The sequence below is a fragment of the Bufo bufo genome, chromosome 2 (assembly GCF_905171765.1).
Source record: "Bufo bufo chromosome 2, aBufBuf1.1, whole genome shotgun sequence".
In the NCBI taxonomy this organism is placed as follows: domain Eukaryota; kingdom Metazoa; phylum Chordata; class Amphibia; order Anura; family Bufonidae; genus Bufo; species Bufo bufo.
Genome location: NC_053390.1, coordinates 418,074,606 through 418,101,644, shown reverse-complemented (window position 1 = coordinate 418,101,644; position 27,039 = coordinate 418,074,606). Strand labels below are relative to the sequence as shown.

The 27,039-nt window shown below is 41.9% G+C and overlaps 1 protein-coding gene across 10 annotated transcripts in view; it reads left to right on the top strand.

The window, feature by feature from the left end:
* Positions 1-25,046, top strand: part of PALM2AKAP2 (PALM2 and AKAP2 fusion) — a 371,929-nt gene extending 346,883 nt beyond the window's left edge. For all 10 annotated transcript variants that reach the window (XM_040417327.1, XM_040417326.1, XM_040417325.1 and 7 more), the window contains one exon: positions 19,582-25,046. In XM_040417327.1, the coding sequence (XP_040273261.1) occupies positions 19,582-19,589 (8 nt within the window). In that variant the 3' untranslated portion in view covers positions 19,590-25,046. The remainder of the gene's footprint in view (positions 1-19,581) is intronic.
* Positions 25,047-27,039: the final 1,993 nt, after the last annotated feature.

The window sequence follows — 27,039 nt, the reverse complement described above, 5'->3', positions numbered from 1 at the left end:
TAATATTACTTTCAGGAAAATTAAAGTAGAGGCCCAGCACCTGCTATTACTATTCTGCCTAAACATTTTTTTTCTTCATTGCTCGAGCTTCATCTTCCTACATTTCACTCCTTTTCTGTATTAAAAAGTGAACCTTCCTGGTTCTCAGTAAAATGTCAATATACACGCAGATTGTATAGTTAATTCATGGCCTAGCTGATCGATGGGGGGCTGACACCCCGCTCCCCCACGGATCAGCTGTTTGGGTGAATTACATGTGTTTTCATGTGCAGATCTCTCTCTCTCTCTTATATTGCTCTAAATGGATTGTAAAAAAAATTGGGTTCATTAGAAGCTGCGATTTGAAAAGAAAAAAAAATTCGCTCGATTTGCTCATCTCTAGTATGTATATTTATACACACCTTCTTGTGCTTCCTAGATCAATTTTCCCTTATCTTTTGATCCCCTAAGTTTGTGTTGGTAGCCTCAAACTGTTCAATTAGTGCTTTTTCATAAGATTTTTTATCTATCCCCACATAATGCTTCTCTGGAAAAAGGACATGCAAGCTAGAAAAGGGAAACAGAGTGTCTCATACCAGGAACCTAGCTCTTTCTGGGTAACTACCCTTTAACAGAATTGAGCTACGGAAATTTGCTTGGCTGCCTTAGAGACCTTGGTTGGGGTACTATTTCTCCTTATGGAGAGCACAGAGTACACATGAGGAGTATTGTAAGACGGTCAATGCTTGCTGGGTTTCTCTAAAAATATATAAAAATTAGCACATAGTACTTCTGTTGGCATTAAATAGGCTTAGCTTATTTGACAGCTAACTTGAATATATTTCCAAGAAATCAAGTGGAGAGTTGCCTGGCCTACAATACTCCCCACACATACTGGGTGCTCTCCCTAATGAGAAAGAGCCCCCCCCCCCCCCAACAGCATATATATTGCCTAGAAACCCAAAGTAGCATACTAGCCTCTCTTTCTTTCATAGAATGCTGTATACCAATTTTCAGGGCGATTGGAGCATATTTGATTCGCCCCAAACAAATCACAAGAAATTTGGGTTCGATAGAATCCAAATTTTGTTAGGAAATTCCGGACGAATTATTGAATAGGTAGAATTGATTCGCTCATCTCTAATACAAATGTCTTCATTTTTATTCATCTGGTTTAACATAGCATTCCATTACAGTGGTTTTCTAGGAGTACAATATTGATGGCCTATTCTCAGGATAGGTCATCAATATAAGAGGAGTCGGGGCCCAACTCCCGGCACTCCTTCCGATTAGCTGTTTGAAGAGGCCACAACATTTCACGTTCTCAGAAGCATACCGTACTTCATGTTTTGAGAAGCATTCGGCTGCCATGATGCCTTGGCAAGGATTTTAAACACCATGAGTTATAGTGGAGATTCTGTGGGTGGCTGTACTCTTTTGAGTAGACACTTCATGCTCTTTGATACAGTGGTAATAAGACAGTAGAACACTTACCAAACACAATAGAGAGAGATGTTATCTTACAATGTTCTGTATGACCCTGCTGCCTTACATCTGAAATACCATCCACATGCTGCTTTTACTGTGTCTCATGTCTGTCAGTGTCTAGTGTACTAATACTCTTCTTTTCCTTCTCTCTCACCAGTACACCTGTAAATTACTGTCTTACAGAGTGACTACTGAGGTACCTGTGATCTGACTGTATTCCCATGGTTGCATGGATATTCTTCACTGCATGGTTTCCTTGTCATTATGTTTGTGATTTGTCTGTATATGGTCTGTACGTACATACAGTGAAAACTCTTCTACAACCTCTCTCTCTCTCTCTCTCTATATATATATATATATATATATATATATATATCATACTTACCAATGTTTTGGTTGGTAAAATAGGGAGCCTTCCCCTGAGAACGGCCAAATTCTGCATGGTAACGCCCATTCGAGGGTGCGGTTATCGTTAGTCCTGTCCATTTTTGGCCTGGGGAAGCCCACATTTGGCGGGACTGTCTTTGAAAATCAGAGACAGTTCCTGTAAATTTGGGTCAGTTGGCAACTATTATATATATATATATATATATATATATATATATATATATATATATATACACTCACCTAAAGAATTATTAAGAACACCTGTTCTATTTCTCATTAATGCAATTATCTAGTCAACCAATCACATGGCAGTTGCTTCAATGCATTTAGGGGTGTGGTCCTGGTCAAGACAATCTCCTGAACTCCAAACTGAATGTCAGAATGGGAAAGAAAGGTGATTTAAGCAATTTTGAGCATGGCATGGTTGTTGGTGCCAGACGGGCCGGGCTGAGTATTTCACAATCTGCTCAGTTACTGGGATTTTCACGTACAACCATTTCTAGGGTTTACAAAGAATGGTGTGAAAAGGAAAAAACATCCAGTATGCGGCAGTCCTGTGGGCAAAAATGCCTTGTGGATGCTAGAGGTTAGAGGAGAATGGGCCGACTGATTCAAGCTGATAGAAGAGCAACGTTGACTGAAATAACCACTCGTTACAACTGAGGTATGCAGCAAAGCATTTGTGAAGCCACAACACGCACAACCTTGAGGCGGATGGGCTACAACAGCAGAAGACCCCACCAGGTACCACTCATCTCCACTACAAATAGGAAAAAGAGGCTACAATTTGCACGAGCTCACCAAAATTGGACTGTTGAAGACTGGAAAAATGTTGCCTGGTCTGATGAGTCTCGATTTCTGTTAAGACATTCAAATGGTAGAGTCCGAATTTGGCGTAAACAGAATGAGAACATGTATCCATCATCTGATGGCTACTTCCAGCAGGATAATGCACCATGTCACAAAGCTCGAATCATTTCAAATTGGTTTCTTGAACATGACAATGAGTTCACTGTACTAAAATGGCCCCCACAGTCACCAGATCTCAACCCAATAGAGCATCTTTGGGATGTGGTGGAACGGGAGCTTCGTGCCCTGGATGTGCATCCCTCAAATCTCCATCAACTGCAAGATGCTATCCTATCAATATGGGCCGACATTTCTAAAGAATGCTATCAGCACCTTGTTGAATCAATGCCACGTAGAATTAAGGCAGTTCTGAAGGCAAAAGGGGGTCCAACACCGTATTAGTATGGTGTTCCTAATAATTCTTTAGGTGAGTATATATATATATATATATATATATATATATATATATATATACACAGTATATACACATGCACGCACACTTACTGTATATTAAATATTGGTGCAGACCAGGATAAGCTGTTTAAAGGTAAACCTGCACCGCATTATTACTAGATATTTTGTGGTTTGTGAAGCCATCATATCTTTATGTTCTTGTTCTTTTTCCGCCTATTGCAACAATGGGACACAGCTTATCGGAAAAGGGGGCATGGCTTAAGATGTGCCAAAACTGCACCAGAATTTTGGTTCAAAAATGTAGCATACACTAAGCCAGTTTAATAGGTAGCATAAAATTAGGAGGTAATGTTTTTAAGTGTGCTGGGCCACTGGAGAGGGCATTTTTAGGGTGGTTTGTGCCATAGCCAGCAGTTTACATTTAGGCCTCATGCACACGACAGTATGTATTTTGCAGTATGCAAAAGGTGAATCTGCTAAATACGGATACCGTCCGCAGGGCCGGTTTTAGACAAAATGTGGCCCTGGGCAAAATCAAAAGAGGGGGCCCACATCTTGTAATAATGTGCTAAAAACAGAGTCCGACATCCAAAACCCCCGCCGATCAGCTGTTTGAGGAGATGGCGCGTGCTGTTCACTGCTGCTGTCCCACAAACATACAGCAGCAGAGCAGGAAGAGAGAAGGGAGACGGCACATGTGCACAGCGCCCCGCGTCTCCTCAAACAGCTGATCGTCGGGAGGGAGGAGTGTCAGACCCCCGCCGATCTAATATTGTTGACCTATCCTAAGGATAGGTTATCAATATGAAAAAACCCGGAGAACCTCTTGAAGCTACCCCCAGTACTGTGCCTGTTGTGCTCCCCCCCATGTCCACAAACACTATACTATACTATACACCCAGACTGCCCTCATTAGTAATGATGCCCCCAATAGTGATAATACTCCCCAAGAAAGATAGCCCCCATTAGTAGCAATGCCCTCCATTTTGCATCAAATAATAATAGCGCCCCTACAGTACTCTAGAAGTAATAATATAAACATAATGCTCCCAGTGGCTCTAATGTCCCACTGTAGTGCCGCCCAATATATAATGCTTCCCCCCGTAGTGCCAATATATATATATAATGTTCCACCGTAGTGCCAGTATAGGCTACTTTCACACTCGCGTTTTGTGCGGATCCGTCATGTACGCATCCGTTCAGATAATACAACCGTCTGCATCTGTTCAGAACGGATCAGTTTGTATTATCTTTAACATAGCCAAGACGGATCCGTCATGAACACCATTGAAAGTCAATGGAGGACGGATCCGTTTACTATTGTGCTAGAATGTGTCAGTGAAAACGGATCCGTCCCCATTGACTTACATTGTGTGCCAGGACGGATCCGTTTTGCTCAGTTTCATCAGACAGACACCAAAACGCTGCAAACAGCGTTTTGGTGTCCGCCTCCAAAGCGGAATGAAGACTGAACTGATGCAAACTGATGCATTCTGAGCGGATTCTTTTCCATTCAGAATGCATTAGAATACAAACTGATCCGTTTTGGACCGCTTGTGAGAGCCCTGAACGGATTTCACAAACGGAAAGCCAAAACGCGAGTGTGAAAGTAGACTAATGCTTCTCCATTCCTCCCCAGTAGTGCCAGGTATATATAATGATCTCCTTCCCCCTTTCCTGGTGCCCCCAGCAGTGTGGACATTTAGTATAAAAAAAAAAAAGCCTTCCTCACGCCCCCAGTTTTATCTGTGGCTTGTGTTGCTGCGTCCTGATGCATGCGGTCCCAATGACATCACCACTCCTGCTCCGGGTCCACGTGATGACGTCATAATGTGAGACAGAGCAGGAGGTTGCAGTGATGTCATTGTGGCTTCTTGCTCTGTTCTAATGCCTCACAGGCTTGAGGCCTAGTGGCCTCAGGCTTGTGAAGTTGGACGGCCATGAGTGCGCCCCCCCTATCCATCGTCCTAGTCCTAATTCAGAGCACATTACTGCAGAAGGTATAACAGGAGAGGACTATAACTCCCAGTATGTCTAAGCCATTATTATTTAATATCAGAGCACATTACTGGGGGAGGTATAAGAGAAGACTACAACTCCCAGCATGCCCAAGCAGTTATTATGTAATATCAGAGTACATTGTAAGAGGAGGTATACAACTCCCAGCATATCCAGGATGTTGTAATGTACCCTGATATTATATAATAATGGCCTGAACATGCTGAGAGTTGTAGTCCTCTCCTCTTATACCTCCTCTTGTAATGTACTCTGATATTACATAACAAGCTGGACATGCTGGGAGTTATAGTTCTCTCCTCATACCTCCACTTCTAATGTACTCTGATATTACATAACAGGAGGTATAAGAGGAGAGAACTACAACTCCCAGCATTTCCCTTGCACTTACATTGAATCCATACTTCTTCACATGCATGCCTGTCTTCTTCTTCATTACATTACTGCACTGCTGAGCTCCGCCTCCTGTTCTGGTCACATGATGGTGAGGTCATTGCAGGTCCTTCATCCCCTCTTCTCTGCTGAGCTCCACCTCCTGCATCTGACATTATCGCAGGTCCTGTCAGCACTGATTTCTCTTATATTTGAGGGAGGGCACCTTACACTGCATTGTAAAGTGCAGCTGTTCAGCTGTCCACCCGTTTGCTTCCTCGGACATTCAGCTGAACAGCAGCACTGAAGCAGGGGGCCCCTTAGACAATGGGGGCCCTGGGCAGTTGCCCAGTTTGCCCGCCCCCACATTTTCCGCGTACCCATTGACCTCAATGGGACCATGGTCCACATTTTGCAGCCAAGTAGATTATCCGTGTGCTTTCGGCATCCATATGTCCGTTCCACAAAAGGATAGAATATATCGGCTGAATGCAGCCCAAGGACCCATTGAAATCAAATTTTAAAAAATGCGGATGGCACACAGACTGCATTCGTATTTTTCAGATCCTCGGTCTGTGGACCACAAAATGGATATGGTAAGGTTCAAGAGGCGGCCAGATGGTTTTATGCTGAGCTACATTTTTAGCTACATTTTATTTTTATTTTTTTAAACTTTCTTTATTAAAGTTCCAATTTCAACAATCAGTTTTATAAAAACATATAAATATTAACATCTTTTTTTCAACCAAAATACCCCCCCCCCCAGTCCCTCCCCCTTCCCTCCTATGATGTGTCCTCCCTCCACCACCACCCCTCCGTAACCAGACCGAGGAGAGATGGAGAAGGATGGAAAAAACGGAGGAAGCTCTAGGGCAGGGATGGCCAGCCTGAGGCTCTCCAGCTGTTGCAAAACTACAACTCCCAGCATGCTCAGACTGCCTACAGCTATAGGCCTACAGCAGGGCATGGTGGGAGTTGTAGTTTTACAACAGCTGGAGAGCCACAGGTTGGCCATGCCTGCTCTAGGGATTCAAATCTCCCCAGATTCTAAGCCATTTTAACTCAATATTTCTATTATACAAAATATATTGGAGGAGTGTTTAAACTAGGGACTGGGGGGGAGGGTAATTACACTATAGAAGGGGAAGATAGTGCAGATAGAGACCGGGGGCAAGGTAGTGGGACTGGGGGAGAAATGGAAGGAGGGACAAGAACAGTTCAGAAGGAAAGGTGTAGGGTAAAAAATATACATAAACCTCTCATATGTATGTATACTAATGCCAGAAGTCTGACTAATAAAACTGGTGAACTGGAATTAGTGATGTGTGAGGAGGACTATGACATAGTGGGAATAACTGAGACATGGCTGGATGATAGCTATGACTGGGCAGTTAATGTACAAGGTTACAGTCTGTTCAGAAAGGATCGTCAAAACCGGAGAGGGGGAGGGGTCTGCCTTTATGTAAAATCTTGTCTAAAGCCCACACTCCGTGAAGATATAAGTGAGGGACATGAACATGTGGAGTCACTGTGGGTAGAGATACATGGAGCTAAAAACAACAATAAATTACTAATAGGAGTCTACTATAAACCACCTAATATACCAGAGTCCACAGAAAATCTACTACTAAACGAGATAGACAAGGCGGCAAATCATAATGAGGTGGTTATTATGGGGGACTTCAACTACCCAGATATAGACTGGGAAACTGAAACTTGTATATCTCATAAAGGAAACAGATTCTTGGCAATAACCAAAGACCATTATCTCTCCCAACTGGTTCAGGACCCGACTAGAGGGACGGCCATACTGGACTTAATATTAACCAATAGACCTGACAGAACAACAGACGTGCAGGTTGGGGGACACCTGGGAAATAGTGACCATAAAGTAATAACCTTCCAATTATCATTCAAAAGAGCGTTTCTACAGGGAGAAACAAAAATACCAAACTTCAAAAAAGCTAAATTTAGCCAACTAAGAGAGGCCATAGGCCTAACTAACTGGGACAAAGTCCTCAAAAATAAAAATACAGCCAAAAAATGGGATATCTTTAAAAACATCCTAAAATCTCATTGTGAGAGGTACATACCGTATGGGAATAAAAGGTTAAGGAACAAAAAGAAACCAATGTGGATAAACAGAACTGTAAAGAAAGCAATAAATGACAAAAAGAAAGCATATAAAACCCTAAAACAGAAGGGTAGCACGGAAGCACTGAAAAACTATAAGGAAAAAAACAGAACATGTAAAAAACAAATAAAAGCGGCCAAACTAGAGACCGAGAGATTAATTGCCAAACAGAGTAAAACTAACCCTAAAATGTTCTTCAATTATATAAATGTTAAAAAGTATAAATCTGAAGGTGTCGGCCCTTTAAAGAGTAATGAGGGGGGAGTCGCAGAGAGCGACGAGGAGAAAGCAAAGCTGTTAAATATTTTTTTCTCCAATGTATTCACTGAGGAAAATAAACTGTCAGATGAAATGCTGAATGCTGAAATAAATTCGCCATTAAAAGTGTCCTGTCTGACCCAGGAAGAAGTACAACAGCGACTTAAAAAAATCAAAATAGACAAATCGCCAGGACCGGATGGCATACACCCCCGTATCCTAAGGGAATTAAGTAATGTCATAGCCAGACCCTTATTTCTGATATTTGCGGACTCTGTACTAACAGGGAATGTCCCACAGGATTGGCGCATGGCAAATGTGGTGCCAATATTCAAAAAGGGTCCAAAAACAGAGCCTGGAAACTATAGGCCGGTAAGTTTAACATCTGTTGTGGGTAAACTGTTTGAAGGTTTTCTGAGAGATGCTATGTTAGAGCATCTTATGGGAAATAAGCAAATAACGCCATATCAGCATGGCTTCGTGAGGGATCGGTCATGTCAAACTAATTTAATCAGTTTCTATGAGGAGGTAAGTACTAGACTTGACAGCGGCAAATCAATGGATGTCGTGTATCTGGACTTCTCCAAAGCATTTGACACTGTACCTCATAAAAGGTTAGTATATAAAATGAGAATGCTCGGACTCGGAGAAAACGTCTGTAAGTGGGTAAGTAACTGGCTCAATGATAGAAAACAGAGGGTGGTTATTAACGGTACATACTCAGATTGGGTCACTGTCACTAGTGGAGTACCTCAGGGGTCAGTATTGGGCCCTATTCTCTTCAATATATTTATTAATGATCTTGTAGAAGGCTTGCATAGTAAAATATCAATTTTCGCAGATGACACTAAACTGTGTAAAGTAATTAACACTGAAGAGGACAGTATACTACTACAGAGGGATCTGGATAGATTGGAGGCTTGGGCAGATAAGTGGCAGATGAGGTTTAACACTGAGAAATGTAAAGTTATGCACATGGGAAGGAATAATGCAAGTCACCCGTACATACTAAATGGTAAAACACTCGGTAACACTGACATGGAAAAGGATCTAGGAATTTTAATAAACAGCAAACTAAGCTGCAAAAAACAGTGTCAGGCAGCGGCTGCCAAGGCCAATAAGATAATGGGTTGCATCAAAAGGGGCATAGATGCCCGTGATGAGAACATATTCCTACTACTTTACAAATCACTGGTCAGACCACACATGGAGTACTGTGTACAGTTCTGGGCTCCTGTAAACAAGGCAGACATAGCAGAGCTGGAGAGGGTCCAGAGGAGGGCAACTAAAGTAATAACTGGAATGGGGCAACTACAGTACCCTGAAAGATTATCAAAATTAGGGTTATTCACGTTAGAAAAAAGACGACTGAGGGGAGATCTAATTACTATGTATAAATATATCAGGGGGCAGTACAGAGATCTATCCCATCATCTATTTATCCCCAGGACTGTGACTGTGACGAGGGGACATCCTCTGCGTTTGGAGGAAAGAAGGTTTGTACACAAACATAGAAAAGGGTTCTTTACGGTAAGAGCAGTGAGACTATGGAACTCTCTGCCTGAGGAGGTGGTGATGGTGAGTACAATAAAGGAATTCAAGAGGGGCCTGGATGTATTTCTGGAGTGTAATAATATTACAGGCTATAGCTACTAGAGAGGGGTCGTTGATCCAGGGAGTTATTCTGATTGCCTGATTGGAGTCGGGAAGGAATTTTTTATTCCCCTAAAGTGAGGAAAATTGGCTTCTACCTCACAGGGTTTTTTTTGCCTTCCTCTGGATCAACTTGTAGGATGACAGGCCGAACTGGATGGACAAATGTCTTTTTTCGGCCTTATGTACTATGTTACTATGTTACTATGTTACTATGTTACTATGTTACTATGTTACTATGTTACTATCTGTTATTAGTATTTACCAAATTTAGCCATGTATTCATACTGGGAGCATCTCGCGCAAACCAAGAACGTGCTATTATCTTAAACAAAAGATTTTTTTTATATTGCTGACAGCCCACCTTGGTAAGATCACCCAATACCAAACATTCAGCAGTAAAAGGTATCCGCACATTCAGTTTTCCCTCTATGTAATTATGAATAGCCCCCCAGTATTATTTCAGCTCTACACAGAACCAGAACATATGCAAATAATCTGCATCAGGAACATCACACCTAGGGCAATTGGAGTCGCTCCTAATACCACATCTCTTAAGCCAAAAAGGTGTAACGTAAAGTCTATGTAGAATATTAAACTGCACCACAACGTGATTAAAATTGTGTGAAACCAATTTTAAATCCTGAAGTTCCTTCTCCTGGTCATCCAAGTAAGGCCTCATGCACACGACCGGTTTTTTTTGCGGTCCGCAAAAACAGGTTCCGTAGTTCCGTGATCCATGTCCGGTTTTTCTTCCGGGGGTCTTCCATGATTTTAGGAGGATCCACGGGCATGAAGGAAAGTAAAAAAAAAAGTCGTTTTGGTGTCCGCCTGGCCATGCGGAGCCAAACGGATCCGTCCTGACTTACAATGCAAGTCAATGGGGACGGATCCGTTTGACCTTGACACAATATGGTGCAATTGCAAACGGATCCGTCCCCCATTGACTTTCAATGTAAAGTCAGAAGTCCCTATTATACCATCGGATCTGAGTTTTCTCCAATCCGATGGTATATTTTAACTTAAAGCGTCCCCATCACCATGGGAACGCCTCTATGTTAAAATATACCATCGGATTTGAGTTATATCGTGAAAACTCAGATCCGACAGTATATTCTAACAAAGAGGCGTTCCCATAGTGATGGGGACGCTTCAAGTTAGAATATACTAAGAACTGTGTACATGACTGCCCCCTGCTGCCTGGCAGCACCTGATCTCTTACAGGGGGCTGTGATCCGCACAATTAACCCCTCAGGTGCGGCACCTCAGGGGTTAATTGTGCATATCATAGCCCCCTGTAAGAGATCAGGTGCTGCCAGGCAGGAGGGGGCAGACCCCACTCCCTCCCCAGTTTTAAATTCATTGGTGGCCAGTGCGGCCCCCCCTCCCTCTCTCCCCTGTATTTAATTCATTGGTGGCCAGTGCGGCCCCCCTCCCTCCCTCCCCTGTATTTAATTCATTGGTGGCCAGTGCGGCCCCCCTCCCTCCCCTATATTTAATTCATTGGTGGCCAGTGCGGCCTCCCCTCTCCCCCCTCCTAATTAAAATCCCCCCCCCCATCATTGGTGGCAGCCGTTCTGCACTGATGCGTTATTGAGGGGCTGCACCCCACCTGGGGGGTGGACATACAACGAGGGGGTTTGGAGCAGCCGAATTCTCAGAACTGAATAGGACAATGAGAAACAGCCAGGGTTCAGGCGGTTCGCAATTTTCTGCTTGAAAGGCTGTATAAAAGCCACGCTGAATATTAGCAGGGGGCTATGGTATGCACAATTAACCCCTCAGGTGCGGCACCTGAGGGGTTAATTGTGCGGATCACAGCCCCCTGTAAGAGATCAGGTGCAGCCAGGCAGCAGGGGGCAGTCATGTACACAGTTCGTAGTATATTCTAACTTGAAGCGTCCCCATCACTATGGGAACGCCTCTGTGTTAGGATCTGAAAAAGCTTTTATGCAGACGGATCTGCGGATCCGTCTGTGTGAAAGTAGCCACGGACACGGATCACGGACACGGATGACAATCTTGTGTGCATCCGTGTTTTTTCACTGACCCATTGACTTGAATGGGGCCGTGAACCGTTGTCCGTCTAAAAAATAGGACAGGTCCTATTTTTTTGACGGACAGGAAACACGGATCACGGACGCGGATGAACAACGGTGCATTTTCCGAGTTTTCAACGGACCCATTGAAAGTCAATGGGTCCGCAGAAAATCACGGAAAATGGAACAACGGACACGGATGCACACAACGGTCGTGTGCATGAGGCCTTAATCGTTGAACATTCATTTTGCCAAGCCCTCTGTCCAGGGGAGCAGGTATCTCCAAATCGTGGTATAAGTAAATTTTTAGAAAGTTGGGAAATCTTCATCCTTTGCCCCAAGTTCCCTATCAAATCATTAAATTGTATACAAATGTGTATTTCAAGTCTATTTTTTTTTTAATACTTAAAAGTGCCGATCTTAACTAAGTACTGAAACCATAATAGTTTCTGTGACTTTTCTCTTTGTGATAATACCGTGAATGGAACAATATCTCCATTACCTACTACCTGTGTCACATACAAAATATTACCTTTTTGCCAATATGGATCTCTGCCTAATTCAACTAAAGTTTGCAAGTGCTTATTATACCACAAAGGAGTACATCCCATTGAACCATTCACTCCACACCAAAGTCTAATAGAGTACCATGACCTCATAAAAAGATTCCTTGCGGATTTAAATTCCTTATCGGAGTCGGTCAATTGATCAGACTCCAATAACGTAAAAAAATTATCATATGGAGATCTATTCACTAAATACTTACAGAGTGGGCTATCATTCCACTCCCGGAAAAAACAAAACTGTGCAGCTAAAAAATAGCCCTTGAAGCAAGGGAGATTAAGTCCTCCCCTCTCCAACTTCTTATACGTAGCTTTTAGCTACATTTATCATTGGGACATTTTTTTTTTTAAATCCAAAAAAAAGTTTCAAGTATACATCAGTCCCCTAGTGAAGTAAAAGCAGACAGAAGTTTTGTAATAAATATGATTAGGTTTTAGGCTGCTTGTACAGTATTTGTTCAGTGTTTGATCAATGATTTTCATCAGTTATTGTGAGACAAAACCAGGTGTGGGTCAAAAACATAGAACAGGTACAGATCTTTCCCTTATACCTTATGGCGCACGGATCGGAACCCCATGGAATCATTACGGAGTGCTTCGTGGTGTCTCTGGCCATGCCTCGCACCACAAAAAAATAGAACATGTTATTTATTTTTTTTGCGGTGCGGACGGATCACGGACCCATTCAAGTTGAATAGGTCTCGATCCGTCCCGGCCGCCGCACGGATGTTGCCCGTGCATTGGGGACCGCAAATTGCATGAGCCCTATGTCTGGGGAGGCTCCACACCTGGTTTTAGCTCACAATCACTGATGGAAATCACTGATCAAACACTGACGTGTGAAAGTGGCCTTAGACGAATACAGAGGTATTTCATGCAAATAATTTAACAAATGCAATTCAACATTTTGTAAATTTTAACGCTAAAAATAACTTGAAACCAAGCAGACGCTCCAAGAAAGGCAAAACAATTGCATATTGATACATTACCCCTTTGACTAGACAGTCTAAGGCCTCATGCACACGACCGTATGTATTTTGCATTCCGTATTTTGCGGAACGGAACAGCTGGCCCCTAATAGAACAGTCCTATCCTTGTCCGTAATGCGGACAATAATAGGACATGTTCTATTTTTTTGCGTAACGGAAATAAGGACATATGGAAACGGAATGCACACGGAGTACCTTCCATTTTTTGCTGACCCATTGAAGTGAATGGTTCCGTATACGGTCCGCAGAAAAAACGGAACTGACACGGAATGAAAATACGTTCGTGTGCATGAGGCCTTAGCCTAATAGTACCTAGTACCTTATTTTCAGATGTGCCTTTGTTTCAGCAATAGATGTTTTCTATCTTCTAAAAATCCAGTTTATTTGGTATGCAAATGAGCCAGTAAGGTGCCCAGAGGGGCGTCACTCTTGCAGGAAGGAGCCCAGGCACGCCTCCTGCTCGTGCCCAAGCTCACCCTCATGCTGAAAGCAGGGAAAAGGGGGGCAGAGTTATGGCTTGAATGTGATGTAGGAGGGGTGGGTGGACACATTGTGGCAGGAGGCGTGCCTGGGTTCCTTCCTACAAGAGTGACGCCCCTCTGGGCACTTTACTGGCTCATTTGTATACCAAATAAACTGGATTTTAAGAAGATAGAAAACATCTTTTGCTGGAACAAAGGCACATCTGGAAATAAGGTACTAAGTGCTATTAGGCTATGGCTTTACTTCAATAGCGATTATCCTGGTGACAGATTTCCTTTAACCCTGGGCGCCATAGCCGCCGGGTGCCTGCTGTTTTAAATAGCAGACACCTGGGCCTAATGACTTTTAAGCCCTCAGATGATGTGGTCAAACATGACCACAGCATCTGGAGGTGCAAAACCCTGGAAATGCGCACTTCCAGGTGTGTTCTGGCTCCTCCTGGCGAGGATCAAGGGAGCTGGAGTGTGTGTGCAGCAGCCTCTTTATTCCTCAGTGATACGAGGCTGCGGTGTATTAATTCCTGGGGAGCCCCTGCCTGTGACAGGGCTCCATAGGAACTTAGTGGGGCACATTTACTAAAGTTTTTGGGTCTGTTTTTAGTCTAAAAAATGCTGGTTTAGACAGTCGTATTTATAAGATGCATTTACTACTGAAATTGCACCTGTTTTGGAGGTTGTTTGACTATTTCGATTTTTTTAGACCCATTCAGAATTTTTGAGGCTTTTTCCCGACCTATTTATGTAGGTGCGCCTTTTTTGCGCCTGAATTTGTCATAAAAACACTCTAATTTCAAAGCCACCCCAGGGCTGGCGTACTTTTCTTCGCCTGTTTTGAGTGGTGAAGTCCAACTTTTTTTTGTGTCCCGGAGACATGCAACTTTTTGGTGCAAACATGCAACTTTTTTCATGCGCAATTAAATTAGACCAGTGTATGTGAATATAACCTGTGTAACTGAGAAATAAGCCTAGTCTAATTCATCAACGGCAGTATGACTTTTAATAAATACTCAGCAAAAGAAAGACAGCTGAATTAAATACACCTGTCTAATTTTATGGCCAAAAACGGGCAAGCATGATAAATGTGCCCCAGTGTATTTCTTATAGGCCTCTTTCACACGGGCGTTGCGGGAAAAGGTGCGGGTGCGTTACGGGAACACCCGCGATTTTTCCGCGCGAGTGCAAAACATTGTAATGCGTTTTGCACTCGCGTGAGAAAAATCGCGCGTGTTTGGTACCCAAACCCGAACTTCTTCACAGAAGTTCGGGCTTGGGATCGGTGTTCTGTAAATAGTATTATTTTCCTTTATAACATGGTTATAAGGGAAAATAATAGCATTCTGAATACAGAATGCATAGTAAAACATCGCTGGAGGGGTTAAAAAAAAAAACAAACATTTTTTAACTCACCTTAGTCCACTTGTTCGCGGCCCGGCATCTCCTTCTGGCTTCATCTGATCTCTGTGCAGCAACAGGACCTGTGGTGACGTCATTCCGGTCATCACATGGTACGTCACATGATCTTTTACCATAGTGATTCACCATGGTAAAAGATCATGTGACGTACCATGTGATGACCGGAGTGACGTCATTAAAGGTCCTTGAACTATAATTAATGCTCACCACAGGTCCTATTCAGTAAAGCGGACAGAAGGAGATGCCGACATCGCGATCAAGTGGATTAAGGTGAGTTAAATGATTTTTTATTTTTTTTAACCCCTCCAGCGCTGTTTTACTTTGCATTCTGTATTCAGAATGCTATTATTTTCCCTTATAACCATGTTATAAGGGAAAATAATAATGATCGGGTCTCCATCCCGATCGTCTCCTAGCAACCATGCGTGAAAATCGCACCACATCCGCACTTGCTTGCGGATGCTTGCGATTTTCACGCAACCCCATTCATTTCTATGGAGCTTGCGTTACGTGAAAAACGCACAAAGAGGAGCATGCTGCAATTTTCACGCAACGCACAAGTGATGCGTGAAAATCACCGCTCATGTGAACAGCCCCATAGAAATGAATGGGTCAGGATTCCGTGCGGATGCAATGCGTTCACCTCCCGCAACGCATCCGCGCGGAAAACTCGCTCGTGTGAAAGGGGCCATAGACTCCAATGCTAATGCATTGGAGTCTATGTGAGAAGTAATCTGATGATTGCTTGTTATAGTTCCCTATGGGAACTATAAAAAAATGATTACAAAATAAATAAATGTTTTAAAAAATATAAAAAAAATTACAAAATATAAAAATTTAAATCACCCCCCTTTCTCCAAAATGAAAAAAAAAAACATAAACAATAAAAAAAATACACATCATAGGCATCACTGCGTGCAAAAATGCCCATACTATTAAAATATCAAAATATTTATCCCAAAACGGTGAAATGTAAAAAGACATCAAAATAGTCAATTCACCATTTTTAGGTTGCTTTACCAAAAAAATGTAATAAAAAATTTGCAAAAAAGTCGTACAAGCCCCAAATTGGTATCAATGAAAAATACAGCTCACCCCACAAAAAACTAACCCCACACAGCTCCATACACATAACTACAAAAAAGTCATAGGGGTCAGAATATGGCAGCAAAAAGACAAAAATACATTTTTCAAGGTTTTAATTTTTTTTCAGTATTAAAACTATACATATGTGGTATCGCTCTAATCGTACTAACCTGGAGAATAAAAGTAACAGGTCAGTTTTACCGCCTTGGGAACGCCATAAAAAGAAAATGTCCAACATGTCACAGAAATGTGGCAAAAATGTTGCAATTCGCATGTTGTGTAACATTTTTACACCAAAACCTGACGTACCTGATATGAAAATGTCCCCCTAAGTTGCTAATATATCAATATTGTTCTGTTTTTATACAGTGTCTGCCTGACAGGTTTACAAAACATTGCACATCATTATTTTAAATTTGTCGCATACTGGAAATAATCAATATTTGAGTCTAAGGGCTCATGCACACGACTGCATGTATTTTGCAGTCCACAAAAAATGGATCTGCAAATAAAACGGATGACGTCTGTGTGCATCCCGTATCTTGTGGAACAGAACAGCTGGTCCCTATCCTTGACCGTAATGCAGACAATAATAGGACATGTTCTATTTTTTTGTGAAACGAACATATGGAAATGGAATATGCAGTAGCTTCCGTTTTTTTTTGCGGACCCATTGAAATGAATGGTTTTGCATACGGTCCACAAAAGAAAATAACAGAACAATACGGAAAGAAAATACGTTCGTGTGCATGAGCCCTAAAGTCTAGTCTTTATAACAACGGCTCCATTAGTTTGTAGGCCACCAGGGGGCTGGAGTACATTTGTGACTTTTTTGAGATTTCTTGCAAAAAGTCTCAATGATAACCATACATTTGGCTGAATTTGGCTAAAGCTCTGCTCACAAAGCATGGTCACGTTAGTAAATGCAAGCCATCAGGCATGGCACAAACCACCCTAAATACGGTGCAAATGCGTAATAAATTTGGCACAAGCTCCTACTCCACCGACAAAATCACTCCCTAAATTACTTATGATGCTAATTTATTAATAATATTATTATTTATCAATAATTTACACTGCAAAATCTGGTTTATATGCAGATTTGCCATGGATTTCACTCTATACATTGCAAAATATGAAATCCGCATGCTGCAGATCTAACATCTGCTCCGCAGGTCAATTTACAATGCATATTTTTTAAATTTCTTAAAATGTCATCCACACTGCTGGTTCTGTAAAACGGTGCGGATTTGCCATGCAGAAATCTGCAGGAATTACGCTCTATGTGGACCCACCCTAAGGGTCCATTCACACTTTTGCGGAGCTGCGGACCGGAGGTTCGGGGCCAAAACCCGGAACTTCGGGGCCGCGCTCAGCAAATGCGGAAGCGGAGAGCACATAGTGTGCTCTCCGCTTCACGTCCGGGCCTATAGAGAATGAATGGGTCCGCACCCGTTCTGCAAAATTGCGGAACGGGTGTGGACCCTTTTGCGGACGTGTGAATGGACCCTAAGGGATACAGCCACACTGTCAACTTCCCTGATGCAGTTTTGGAAGCCAAACAAAGGAGTGAATTCAAGAAAGAGGAAGTCATTTAGGCCTCTTTCACTTCTGGTTTTGGCTTACAAATACTGACCAAATACTGATGCAAAATACTTAGGGCTCATTCATGAATAGGTCTGCATCTAATCTGCGAAAAAACTGATCCACTTTTTTGTGGACAGCATACGGCTGTCTGAATGAGCCCTTACCGTGTGAAACAGACCTTATACTTTCTCTCCTTTTATGATCCACTCCTGATTCTGGCTTCCAAAACCTAGCCATGTGGCCGTGCCCTTAGGCCTCATGCACACGACCGTTGTTTGCTTCCGCGTCCGTACTGCCGATTTTAGCGTTTCAGGTGTGGACCCATTCATTTCTATGGAGCCGTTGAATATGCGGATAGTGCACCGTTTGCCGTCCGCGTCCGTGATCCGTGGTTCCAGTCCGTCAAAAAAATATAACCTGTCCTATTATTTACGCGGAAAACGGTTCACGGACCCATTGAAGTCAATGGGAACGCTAAAAAACGTGGAGGCACACAAGATTGTCATCCACGTCCGTGCGTCTGCGCCCGTTTTATTCCTATCATTGTCTTAGACTTTTTTTTACATTCCTTTATGATTGGTGGTCCTCCAAAAATAAAGGAAGACACACGGAATCAAAAACGGAAACGGATCACGGAACAACGGAACCCCATTTTGCGGAACGAAACACAACAACGGTCGTGTGCATGAGGCCTTAGAGTATGATTCCACATAGTGACTGCGGCATGTGGGTGAAAGCCCCAATGGACAGGCTTTTCAAATAGTACGTAGGCTTGCGTTTTAGCAATCTTGTTAATGTGCATGCTGTTTTGCAGTTAAAACTATGGCATAATGAGAAATATAATGGATCCATTAACTATTAGTATGGGATCTGTGCCCACCGAATATAGCCGTGGCATTTCAGCCATATGCAGCCACCATTACATGGCACTGTACCCTTAAAGGCAACTCTTCACCTGTACATGTTCTCTTTAGATTAGCATATGTATGCAATGGTGTGACAAAACTGAACTAGCAGGTGCAATTTCACCGGCTATATATTCCTATGAACCAAGGTGCGAGCAGTAAGTAGTTAGAAACAGAGGTCTTCCTGTGCTTCATGTGCAGTTATATGTGACCAGTGATGGTCAGTTCGCAGTGTTCGCCAACGAACACATGCGGGCTGCCATCTTTAGTAAGGTAGACTCACCCGTCCGGCGATGCACAGGTAAGCCCTTACCTGTGCCTGTGCCAGTCTGAAATCCAATGCAGTCACCGGGAGCAGGCAGTTCTGAGAACAGCCCGATGAAGGCCCCCGGCGGCTGTTCTCGGAACTGCCTGCTCCCGGTGACCGCATTTGATTTCAGACCGGCTCCCGGCACAGGTAAGGGCTTACCTGTGTATCGCCGGACTTGTGAGTTAAGATGGCAGCTCGCATGTGTTCGCTGGCGAACACGGCGAACTGGCAATCACTGCTGGCGAACACTGCGAACTGACCATCATCACTGTATGTGACGTGATCTTTCAGCGTCTGGGTAGTAGGTGCCATGTAGTTAAGGTATCTGGATAAAGTCCTAAAATAAAAGGTCCCGTACTGATGACAGGGTCCATTTATTAACCCTGTATATTTTGTCAGGTTTTATCAGAAATATTAATGTCATTATTGCAGGGTTAGGACATGGTTTATGGTAATAATATCACTGGTCTCCTATGCAGTTATAGATATATATTGCTCAGTTCTCACTTTATGAATAACCGTTGATTGGAAATGTAAGTGAATGTCTTTTGTGAAGAGTAAAATGTAAAGGACCATAGTGAACCGTTTTCAGTAAATAGCCATCCCCTGATAAAGTAGTACAGAACCACAAAATAACTTTGATTCTTCTCATCCCAGGTCCTTGAGGCGGTAAGAGTGGGTCGCAGGAAGAGCGCACTGGCACTGCGTTGGGAAGCAGGGATATATGCCAACCGTGACGAGGATGAATAAGAACACTTTCATGGAAAATATACAAACCAAAAAATGAATCATTTAACCATATATTTATTGAGAAATAAGCAGCCTCTGCAATCCATATAGAGACAATGAAGACCGCATTTATGAGACAGACTAATAGACATGCTTGAACTGATGGGCACTGGCAGCCATGTAAGACAAGGAAAGAAAGGTGATCCCACGCAACTAGGATGACATGCCAAGCCAAAAATGGCATGCAATTGCTTTCTTCATAAATGCAGCTTTGAATTACTTTTTGACACCATATACCCTCCTCTTACCATAGCATGTTGGGAGCACCACTGCCCTAATGAAGGAGCACCTCCTCTTTTGTGGGTCTACTCTGCAAAGTCATGTACATACAGGGTACAACCAACCATTAGAAAACTCTTCAGCTCAGTCGCACTGTATTATTGGTCTGTGGCTTCCTGCACTACATGGCTATGAGAAGACGGCGAAATGAAAGAAAAATAACCTTGAACCATATTAAGATATATATTTCTGCTAAATAATCCAATTATTCCATGAAGATGGCCAAGTTAACCTGTAGATATATGGGCGGAGAACAGCCCTCACAGGAAAATACTAAAGTGCAACATTGGGAGGTTCATATTTAAAGCACAACATTTATCACAAACTGTGGGCATGTTCACATTTGTGGCTCTCAGGGAGGAAAGTTTTTTGTTTTTTTAATGAATATAGCTTTACGCAAAGACGCACATCATCACCCTGGCCCCTTCACATTATCTATCTATTTATCTATCTATCTATCTGATATCCATCTATTTATCTATCTATTCTCTCTCTCTATATATATATATACACACACACACCTAACACATGCAGTTGCACATTTTCATTGGATAATTAGTGACAGCGCCACTTCTTGAGCAAAGCTTTTCATTGAGTTACACCGCAAGTTATTGTTGGCAAAGCTTTTTTTTTTTTTTTTAAAACTCTTTGTAAAGCTTTGCCACTTGACCGGATGAAATTGAGGATGTGATTTGTGATAAATGTGTTTTATTGAAATACTACGGAATGGTTACAGGCACATTTCATAAGCTATAATATTCTTTTCATGTATCTATGAATAAAACCAAACAACCAGCTGCTTGAGGGTGAGTTTTTCTGCTATCAGGGTAATGATTAACATAGCTAGAGGTGGTCTTCCCATTCTAGTGTACATGTAAGACCTATGACATCACCCGCTTCACTAGTGTGTTTTATTAACAGATCTTTGTAGAAAGTTTTCACTTTTAAAAGCTATGGACACCTTTGACATGTAAAAAAGTATTTTTACATGTTAGTGGATACCATGATTAAAAAAAAAAAAGTTGCACTAAGTTTTAGGCTGCAATCTTCATTCATTTTGTGATCCCCCGATATTCAGTTTACAACCTGCTCCTAGTTTCAGACTTTTCCCAGTAATAAATGTGGTTTATATTACACAGCTTATGTGACTATTGTGTTTGCTGCCCATCTCTGCACTGATCTTCTCTGTTCAACCTCCTCCTCCTCCCTGCTGCTATCTCTAGCACTGAGAGAATAGAGGGGTACACAGATTCAGCTGTCAGGAACAGGAGCTGGTTTCTGGGGGATTTATGTCAGATTCAGAAGTACAACCAGGTAGGTGAAGGACACTAGCTCTGCTAAAGTAAAAGGCTGTCCAGCCTGTCCACAGGATAGGCCATCATTAGCTGATCCTTGGCAACATCCCACACCACCACTGATCAGCTATTTAGATGTAGCTCAGATGCCAGAATTCAGCGCTGGAACTACACAGCTCCATTAACCATCCCTGAGAATAGGACATCGCATATAAAAGGCTGGACAACCCCTTTAATGAATACATTTTATTTATAAAGTTGCTTAATTTTGCATTTGGCAAGAAAAGTAACAGTTCAATTACTGCGCAATGACCATAGTTTTTAAGGAACTTAAAAAAGTTTGAAAAAAGTTCTGTACATCCGTTTCAGCGAATATAGGTTATTCATTGTGTAATGACGTTATAACACCTTCCAATATACTTTCTGTTAATTCCCAATGACTATTAAGATCTATTTGTGCTAACATACAACAGATGCTTTCCTGTGGACATAAATCTGTCCTTGCCATGATATGTCCAACACTCACAGCTCACTGATCTATTCATACATATCTCATAGGAGCCCTCTAGTGGAGAAACATAGACAGCACTCAAAGGATTTTGATGCAATTTGTGGTATTTTGATTACTGAATGTACAATATTCACAGCACTTGAGCAATGTTTCAGGGTGTGTTGTCACCCATCTTCAGGCAGATGCAGCTGAAAGGAGGCTTGTAAAGGTGGTGCTCCATGAGAACTTGATACAGGAAGGAAATTGGGAAGTTAGATACCCATTGAATAATATTTACTTAGTAAATCTGAAATACCCCTTTAAGTTTGAGGTCTGAGAAATAATATTCAAACTTAGAATCCAAACAAGCAGATTCCTGTATGACCTTTGGGACAATTTTTCACTCCTTGTGAATGTGGTTGCTGTGGAGGAGGGCATCCTGCACATGTTCTTCAGACCTAGTAGCAAGGGGCACAGGACCAACCAGGGCTGGGCCCTATTTCTCCAAGGACCCAATAGCATGGTCTGCCACTGTGGTATGTATTGTACATACGTGTAGAAAAACCCCCAAGACATGTTCATGTTGTTTTTTGCAGTTTCCAGGAGAGATATAATGAATATAATTTCTGTGTTTGATTTTAGATTTTTGTATTATACAGTTGTGATATCCTTTATTATGCAGTGTTAATGGGATGGATAAAGCAAAATTTATTTTATAGACACAATACATGGTTGGCAGCAAGAATTAGCCTAAATATTAGGTAATGGTATTATCTTCTGAAATATGTCCACTAGCTATAAGAAACTGGAAGACTGTAGGGAAATTTCCATTAATAGGTTGTAGACTATCTATAGCAGTGATGCCCAACCTGCGTCTCTCCAGCTGTTGCAAAACTACAACTCCCCCCATGCCCTGCTGTAGGCTGATAGCTGTAGCCTGTCCAGACATGCTGGGAGTTGTAGTTTTGCAACAGCTGGAGGGCCGCAGGTTGGGCATCCCTCATCTATAGTCTTCATCCCATTTGTGTATTCAGGGGGCTTCTGCTTACAGCTGGAATTCTTTATCTTAAGAACGTATATTGGGAATTGCATAAGATGTCAAATGTAAAGCTTATGGTCACTTTTTTAGATATACACTGCATGGGTATTTTAGGTAGTCTTCCAGGATTAGAGAAATCAGCTTTTTCCAGAAACATCACCACTATTGTCTATGGGCTGTGTCTGATATTGCAGCTCATTCCCATACGAGCCGACGGGGCTGAGCTGCAATACCAGACACAGCACATGGGACGAGTGATGCTGTTTCTGGCCAGCATTCTAATGCCCTTTGAAGTCTAGGTGCCTCAAACCAGAGGCACACTTTATGTTATAAGATATATGAGTGTATAGGGGTGAGAGGCAATTGCATATATTTTAGTACTATCTAATGACTATTGGATCACTAGTGGATGGGAGCCCAAAGTGACATATCTATAGACTGGTGTGACTGAGGCCCCAAGATACTGTGAGACCTTCCTAAATTGCCACTCTTACCATAAGCATCTACTATTCCAAAGAATCCCTATGGGATTGGGTATGCCAAACAGACTTTTCTTAAACATCTCCCTCATGAAAGACTGCATGCTTAATAATTATAGTAAACCTATCGATCTATTGGGCATAAATGGTCTCATGAAATTATCCCATATGATGTCACTGTTAAGCTGGTTATACACATTAGATCAATGTCAGCCTGACATTTGGTGGGACTGACCAAAAATCTAATGTATATGGCAGTTTCTCAACATTTCCCAAACAGTGGATGTCAGGGGAATAAGGATCAGGCTGTTGGATTTAGACATGCCTATTCATTATTTTATCAAGCGTGCTAAGCCACTAGAGGTTTCTGGCAGCAGCTTGCTCCGCAGACTTGCTCGGTTGGCCAAGCTGAGCCTGCATGTGCATTAGAGGAATATCTGTAGGCCAAACGTCTATCTAAAGTGTATGGGAAGCTTTAGGATGAGTGGTACAATGTGAGTGGTTGCGCAACATTCCTGCTTCGTTGGATTTTTTTGGTAGTGGTCACTAGTGGTCAGTGGGTATTGTACTAAGTGCCATAAATTCTTCAAAGGCATCTGTGATCTGTACAAAGTGTCGGTGGCTTCAGCTTATTTTAGGAGATGGTTCAGTGTTTATCATATGCTGCCAATCATTTATTTAGGAACCAGTGACATGACTGAAGTGTTCAGTGATAGGATGGGCTATTGTGTATATCTGAGACGTCTGCCTTTTCTGTGCGCAGGAAATATACACTTGAAATGTTCTCCTGTAGCTCAGTACTTGGGGGTTACCTGACAAATGTTTCCATATTTGCACAAGCCGCACATTTAGCAATGATTTTTATTTATCTTGTGCTATATAATCAGATTGTTATACCTGTCTCTTAAATCAATATGGTGGTTACTATAAGATTTTTTTTGTGTAAAGGTGTTTCTTATGCATCTATCATATGCATATTTATACTTAATTTTTTTTTTGTACAAATAAGGCTTCACAGTGAATCCATTACTATGTAAAAAAGTAATGCCTGTCTGAGTAAGGAGAACTTGATTACAATTTTTTTGACCTTCGTCTAAGTAGGCATAAACCCTAATAAGAGACTTTTCACATTTTGTTTTTGCTGTATGTCAAGCGGATGTTTTTTTATCCGAAAAAAACGTAAAGAAACGTATGGCTTGATATACCCATAGACTATAATTGGGCAAACATAGTACATACTTTTGTCTTGGTTTGTAATTTTTTACGTTTTTTACGTTTGTTTTTTTTCCGGGCAGATTAGCATAACATGCCACACTTTTCTATCCTGGAAAAAAAAACGGATAGAAACATATGCGTTTTTTTTACATTGCAATGAATGGGAGACGGATGGAAACATAATATAATACATTTCCATCCATTAAACCTATAAAAAAAATTTTCAGGTAATGCCTTTAAATCTTTCGTTTAAAAAAGAAAGGTTTTTCTTACAAAAAACAGACACAAATGTACAGGGGCGGACTGGCCATAGACCCTACAGGGAAATTTCCCGGTGGGCCGATACCCAGAGGGCCACCTAAACCCTCCTCTTGGCCAAAAGCCAGGTACATAAAGACCTGATGCTTTTAATTAATTTAGGCAGTATTTTCTTCTTCACTCTGGTATCTTGGGCTACTTTTAGTTTTTTCCAGGGCCACTTTAAGTTCCCAGACTGCCCCTGCAAATGTATGGAAACATATGCGCATCTGTCAAACATATAGGTTAAAAAAAGGATAGATAACCACAACATTGCATGTGTTTGTGTACGTTTTTTTTTACTGTATGTCTAAACGTATCTGCCTGACGTACAGCAAAAACGAGATGTGAACAGCCCCTTAATCTGCCATTTAGGTTCTATGTGCTGAATGTTTAAAGTTTAACTGTCGTTTCATTTACTTTTATTTTTTTTTATGCGTAAGGCAAGTGATTCTAATTTTTGCAATATAATTTATTGATTTTGTTTTTTCATGACAAAACTGACCCAGAAGTAATCTTTTTGGGAGTAAGTTGCCATAGAGATCCTCTCTTCAGTGTTCAGCGCAGCTCAGTACTGAAGAGTAAAGACGTCCTTGCTCACTGCTGCTGCCTTTACTGCCTCCCTAACATACAGTACAGACCAAAAGTTTGGACACACCTTCTCATTCAAAGAGTTTTCTTTATTTTCATGACTATGAAGGCATCAAAACTATGAATTAACACATGTGGAATTATATACATAACAAACAAGTGTGAAACAACTGAAAATATGTCATATTCTAGGTTCTTCAAAGTAGCCACCTTTTGCTTTGATTACTGCTTTGCACACTCTTGGCATTCTCTTGATGAGCTTCAAGAGGTAGTCCCCTGAAATGGTCTTCCAACAGTCTTGAAGGAGTTCCCAGAGATGCTTAGCACTTGTTGGCCCTTTTGCCTTCACTCTGCGGTCCAGCTCACCCCAAACCATCTCGATTGGGTTCAGGTCCGGTGACTGTGGAGGCCAGGTCATCTGGCGCAGCACCCCATCACTCTCCTTCATGGTCAAAAAGCCCTTACTTTCAAAGTTTTTCCAATTTTTCGGCCGACTGACTGACCTTCATTTCTTAAAGTAATGATGGCCACTTGTTTTTCTTTACTTAGCTGCTTTTTTCTTGCCATAATACAAATTCTAACAGTCTATTCAGTAGGACTATCAGCTGTGTATCCACCTGACGTCTCCTCAACGCAACTGATGGTCCCAACCCCATTTATAAGGCAAGAAATCCCACTTATTAAACCTGACAGGGCACACCTGTGAAGTGAAAACCATTTCAGGGGACTACCTCTTGAAGCTCATCAAGAGAATGCCAAGAGTGTGCAAAGCAGTAATCAAAGCAAAAGGTGGCTACTTTGAAGAACCTAGAATATGACATATTTCCAGTTGTTTCACACTTGTTTGTTATGTATATAATTCCACATGTGTTAATTCATAGTTTTGATGCCTTCAGTGTGAATCTACAATTTTCATAGTCATGAAAATAAAGAAAACTCTTTAATGAGAAGGTGTGTCCAAACTTTTGGTCTGTACTGTATATATATATATATATATATATATACTGCCCTCTCTTGCTGATATCAGTACACTGTTAGTGTAATCTGTATGCCCGGCATGCTGACTAAAGAGCCACCAAGAAATGCAGGGAGTTGCATCTCCCAGCAGCTAGTTAGTATTTATGGCCAGTTGTAGCGATATATTAGGGAGGAAGTGAGGGCAGTAGGGAGGAAGTGAGGGCAGTAGGGAGGAAGTGAGGGCAGTAGCAGTGAGGCAGGAGCGTCTTCATTTCGCTGTGAAGATGGATTAGGTCAGTGGCGTAACACAATTGACTGGACCACACATCAAATTTTTGAACCTTCCCCCGCCAGCAACTACTTTGCAACCCCCAACTCACATTCAAACCCCACTCCTGTGGCTAGTCAAGATTGAGCTCTCAGCCAAGGACCGGTAGCTACTCCGTCCATTTCCTACAGTGTCACTGTATATAATGCCATTGTATAATACTTTTGAGGGGGCCCTAACAATAAAATATTTTAGTCTTCCTCCTGAGGGGCGCCCGAAGCAACTGCTTCCCCTGCTTCCCCTATAGCTATGCCACTGGATTAGGTAAAGCTTCAAATACATTTTATTATGAAAAAGTACAAAATCAATAAAGTATATTTCAAAAATTATTAGTATCACTTGCCCTACACATTTAA